The 5,926-nt window shown below is 15.5% G+C and overlaps 1 protein-coding gene across 1 annotated transcript, besides 7 other annotated features; it reads right to left on the bottom strand. All coding sequences in view use genetic code 6, as the record gives it.

Annotated features, from left to right (window-relative positions):
• Positions 1–67: 67 nt before the first annotated feature.
• Positions 68–134: a microsatellite.
• A 399-nt stretch (positions 135–533) lies between these two features.
• Positions 534–625: a microsatellite.
• Positions 626–766: 141 nt separating this feature from the next.
• Positions 767–815: a microsatellite.
• Positions 816–2,562: 1,747 nt separating this feature from the next.
• On the bottom strand, positions 2,563–3,817 carry IMG5_111370 (hypothetical protein; the record flags this gene model as incomplete). Its single annotated transcript, XM_004034809.1, has 1 exon — positions 2,563–3,817. A coding segment is annotated over one exon (861 nt), but the record flags the coding sequence as incomplete, so codon positions are not given.
• A 48-nt stretch (positions 3,818–3,865) lies between these two features.
• Positions 3,866–3,917: a microsatellite.
• Positions 3,918–4,686: 769 nt separating this feature from the next.
• Positions 4,687–4,729: a microsatellite.
• A 147-nt stretch (positions 4,730–4,876) lies between these two features.
• Positions 4,877–4,904: a microsatellite.
• Positions 4,905–5,716: 812 nt separating this feature from the next.
• Positions 5,717–5,789: a microsatellite.
• Between the last annotated feature and the right edge of the window lie 137 nt (positions 5,790–5,926).

Raw genomic sequence — 5,926 nt, 5'->3', positions numbered from 1 at the left:
TTTATATATATATAAAAAAAATTAAATAATTGATAAATTTATTTCATTAAAAAAAGTCTATTTTATTAATTAATTAAATTAAATTAAATTAAATTAAATTAAATTAAATTAAATTAAATTAAATTAAATTAAATAATTTTAAATGAAAAAAATAAATAAAATTTATGAATTAAATTATTTTATAAAAATTTAAATATTTTTTTTTTTTTTATAATATAATTATAATAAATAATATTTTATCTATATATAATGTGTAAATTAAATTAAAAATATTTTTTTATATAAATAATTAAAAACAAATTTTTATATTTATATTTTTTATTAATCAAGCATTCTTAAATTACTAATAAATTATAATAAAAAATTTATATATATAAGCATGTAAAAAAAAAAAAAAAATTACATGTATAAAAATAATATTATATCAAAAAAAATGTATTTAACAAAACAGATTTTGATTAAAATTAATTATAACTATTATTTTAGAAATTCGATTAATGTATATAATTTATCTATGATTATAATTTAAATTTTAAATATATATATATTTTTAATAGAAATGTATATATAAATATATATAAATAAATTCATATTTTTAATTTATATATATATATAAATTATATATTATTTTATTTATTTGGAAACTATTTTGTTTAATATATTTTTTTATATTATTTATAATTCATCCAATAAAATATGATAATTTTAATAAAATATAAAATTAATATATTGTGAAAATAAATTATATAATTATATTTTTTTAAAAAAATAAAATTAAATATTATAAATAAAAATTAAATAATATCAAATAAAAAAAATATTTATTTAAAATATGTATTAGCTATTTGTATTTACTTATTTATTTTTAGTCTATCTTTAATTTACTTATTCTTAATTTAATTTCTAAGAATCTTAATTAAATTTTGTATCTATGTTTATAATTAACGGATTTCCTAATTCTAAGTATTAAGATTATTTATCAAATTCAGGAATGTTTTAATAATTTTATCTTGGTTAATATTTAAGAGAAGATTATATATTTTAATAGGGCTTTTTACCTGATAAATATGATAAAGATGGCGAAATATTCGATTTTAATTCAATTGATAAATCCATGTAAAAAATAAATTAAAATTTATTATATTTAAAAAAAATAGAAATAAGGATTCTTTAAAAACATTATTTTATTCACTTTATCCTCCTTAATATAATGATATTTTTAAATAGTCGAATTAATTAACTGAATTATAGAGTCTTTAATATAAACTAGGAAAGTTGAATATCCGAAAATAATTAGGACCTTTATTATATGATGACTTATAAGTTAGTTAATTGACTTATTAAAGTGACTAATAATGCCCATTCTTATAAAAAATTGACAATTTATAAATAAATTAAGATGAAATTATGTAAAGAATTCTAGTTTAATTTGATTCTGTAATTTAGGAGTATTGTGTATTGAACGAATAAAAAAAATTTGATATATAGATTTTTATGTATTATATGTAAAATATCTAATCTGATCCTAATCTATTAAAATAACTAACTGAAGAATAACTATATAATTTTACAGTTTTATAAAACCTATTTCACAATGTAAAATACTTTAAAACCTAAAAATAAAAACAATAAGAACTTCTCCATTTGTTTCAAAAATGTTAAATACATTATCTTTAGTTAAAACTAATGGTTTAAAATACAAGTTCTAAATTAACTCTATGGACTGGTTTAATTTTTCTATAGTACTTTAAGCATTTGATTTGATTTCTTGGGAATGTATATCATTTTAATTTACAAATAATATTAAATAATCAAATAATTGTATTTAATAATTTTCATCTTATGCATCTAATATTATTTTGGAATAAAGACATGATGTAGAAAACCATAAAAACTTCTTTATGATTAAATATAATGGATAATATTAATAAATATGTCAATCAAACAGTATATACTGTGAATATAATGTTTTTATTGAAAGGCTTTAAAAATTATTTGACTTTGATAATGGAAATGTATGTACTATAAATGATATGGTAATAAAAGATAATGTAATGTCTGAATGGGTTGTACCTATAGTGATATTTTTATCTATTTTGAGCATTTTGATAATTATTTGTTTAGTTTTTTCGATTATTTTATTAAATAAAAAAATTGCTTGTAAATAATAAAGTAAAAATTTAGAATAATAATCTTTCTAAAATTAATAATAAAGTAATTAATAAATTTAGATGAAGAATGTAAAAAATGAAATAGTTAATAATAGTTAAGTTAAATCAGGTGGAGCAGAAGATAATGTATAAGTTGCTTCGAAAAAATAATTGATTGATGAATGAATGATTATATATATATATATTTATTTTGATTTTATGAATTATTTTTATTAAAATTATTATTTTTGAATTAATAACATTTTTTTTTTTAAAATAAAAAATATAAATTATATTTAAATGCGTTAATATTTTTTTTTATTATATATAAAAATATAAATATAGACACTTTTCTTTCTAACAAAACAATAAAATGTCAATATAATTAATTAAATACTTAATATTATAAACAATTTTAATAAAATAAATAATAACTTAATAATGTAATTAAGTAGACGTCGTATACCAAGATTCAAACTAAAACAAAGTCTAAGTCGTACAAAACAGCATTACATAAAAATAATGGTCTTAAGATTCTCCAAAAGTAATTAATCTATATGCCTCAAGCCAACTTGATTATTTTTACATAACAATCTAAAATTTTAAGCCTTCTTTAACTACAAATAGTTTTTAATTAAATTTTGATGATAAGCTTGTAGCAGATTCTAAGGTTTTTATCGAATCTACAAAACAAACAATTGAAAATACTCGAGTTTATGCTTTAAAAGTGGATTATAGGTGCAAATCCGTAGGAGGATAGATGGTTAATTATAGTTTATATATTTAATAATGTAATGTAAGTTTTCATTGGAAAAAAATATGTGGAGATCCTAGAAGTCCTGCAAATGGGATTTTTGTGGATTATAATATAGGGAAAAAATATAATTAAAATATTGTAAAAAATGGACTTTTGATAAATGCAGAATATTTCGATTAAGACTTTGATTAGTATGTTGTGAAAGTTGGAAAGAAATAAAATTCTTAGTTATTCTATATTTATATGGATAATTCTATATAGTAAGATGATATATTCATTATTGAAAAAATCGAAATTAAATTCGACGAATTAATTGTTTAGCCGGAAATTTACGGAAGTTTAGTTAATGGGGGGAAAATTAAAGGTGAAAAATCGGGTGTTTAGATAGATTATTTTTGTAAAAAATAAGGAAATAGTTAAATTTAGTTAACATTTTTATTAAAGTATTTTAAAGATATTGATATGTATTTTTTAAAAGAATGTCCACCTTAAAAAGGGGAAAGTAATGGGGTATTTGGGTTTATTGCTTTTTCAATTTTGACGGCCTTTTTTTTATTTTTGTTTATTACTATGTATAATGTTTATATTAAAAAAATTGTAGGAATTAATGCTATTCCTTATTTTTTCTTTGTTATTGATTTTTTGAAAAAATATTTGTTTTTCCATTAGTCAAGGATTGGATAGTTTTTAGAAAAACTCTAAAATTAAGAAGATTAGAAGTTGGGTTCATTTAGGAAAAATAATGATGGGTTTGGAGAATTAAAATAAAATTATAATCGCCATAATGAAGTTAATTAAAGCAATGAGATTTCGAATAAAGGATATTATGGGTCTATTGTTTGAAAATTAATTTTATAGTACTATATTAAAAGATTTTACTATATTTTTTAAAAGCGTGTTTTCTTTTATTTTGTTTTAAAAATTTTATATATTTTTTAGATTTATTTTTATATTTATCTATTTTTTTTTTAAATTTATAAAATATTTCTTTGTTTATTTTATTAAAATATATATTTCTAATTTTTAATTTAAAATATCCTATGTACTAATTTTATTTAAATTAAAATAAAATTATAACTAAACTATTATTTATTTTAATAACACTAAAAATGTATAAAGTAATTTTTACTATTTTAAATACTCGAAAAAAAAGACAAAAAAAAATCAATATTACACAAGTGATTAATAAATTAATTACTCCAACCTAGCATTTATATTTGGTAATTAAAAATACTTTGTATATAACATAATTATTAGTATAGGAAAATACTCATCAACCAAATATAAATTGGGGAGAAATTAATTTGTTAATATTTTTTTTTCACAAATTTATACATGTTCCAGACAAAAAATAATATATTTTTAAATAAAATAAATCCATATAAATATAAAAAATTATTATAATATATATATATTATTTAAAATTATTGTATATATTGAAGGATTTTTATAATTTTAATAACATATAATCTAAAGTTATTTTATATTTTCATTTATTATATAAAAAGAACTAAATTACGCAAATATTATTTTCTAAAATTACATATATAAGTAAAAATATAAGTGTTATAAATAACATTTAAATAAAGTAGTTTGTAATTTTTTATAAAAGAATGTACAACAAATAGTATAAAAATTACTAAGCTTGGTTTAATTAAATTCTATAAAATATTTAAGAGGTTAAAAATTTTATTTTTAGATAAATTTTGATAATTTAAATGAATCAATTTGGTAAATAATAATAGTAATATATTAAATAAAAAAAAAATATTATGATAAATTAAATTATAATTGTTTTTTTATTAAATACATATTTGTTTTTATATATTTTTAAATTTTTTGTTACAAAATATATTTATCTCTTATAAAATTTAAGATTTTTTATATATTAATATATACTAAAAGTAATTTTTATTTACTAATTCAATTATTTTATATTCTTTATAGCTAGTTTTATAATATAAATATATATTATTATTATTATTATTATTATTATTTTTTTAAAAAAAGAGTAATAATAATATACCTAAAATGCTATATTTATTTAATTATCCTTTAATTTTTATATTAATTCTTATATAAAATTAAATAAAGTTTCGTCAAAATATTTTTTATCTTATCTAAAATTTTATTCTAAAAGTTATACTTATTATTAATTTGCAAATATTTAATATTCTAAATTTCTTATTTCTCCCTATTTATATTTAAATATATAAATAATAAAAATATTAACTTGCTTTCCTCCAATATAATTAATTTGTTATAATTTTTAATTATCTTCAAAAATAATATCAAGTATTTTATTTCTTTAATCAATTATTTCTAAAACAATATCAAAATGTCTTATATGATGCTAATTATTATATTAAAAAATATATAATAACATATATAATACATTTAAAGGTTCTTCAAAAGTAAATATTAAAACCTTATGATTAGTATTTTATTAAAAGTTTTATTATCTAAATTTTTCTACATTTTTATTATCAATAATTTCAATAATTTAACATAAATTTTCCATATTTTATGTTTATTTATATTTATTTTCCGATATTTAATGTAAATATTTTTACATTTCCTATAATTTATTTCTAGCTTTCTCATAGTATTTATAATACTAATCGAACTCTTAATCTTCTTTAGTACAATTTCTACTTCTTTTTTATTATTTTATACCTGAAATATATTCAAAAGCAAAATTGATAGTACTTTGAACAGTTTTATAGACATTATTAATAACCATATTAGTATCTACTAAATTTTTATTTGATGTATTTTCCTTTAAAGATTCAAATTACTTTATAAATATATATATATATATATATATATTAAAATAGAAATATATTTATAATAATTAAATAAGAAAATATATAATAATAATTTAATTATTCTACGTTTTCTTGAAATTAAATAAAATATTTAAGTTCTTTACTTTCCCTTAAAACTGGATGGATAATTAATTTATTTAAAAATAATTATAATCCTATTAACCTTTATTCCATGAATTAATTCTTATTGA

This window comes from Ichthyophthirius multifiliis (assembly GCF_000220395.1).
Source record: "Ichthyophthirius multifiliis unplaced genomic scaffold scaff_1120509250910, whole genome shotgun sequence".
In the NCBI taxonomy this organism is placed as follows: Eukaryota; Ciliophora; class Oligohymenophorea; order Hymenostomatida; genus Ichthyophthirius; species Ichthyophthirius multifiliis.
The sequence above is the reverse complement of the archived record's forward strand: the minus strand, read 5'-3'. Positions and strand labels throughout refer to the sequence as shown.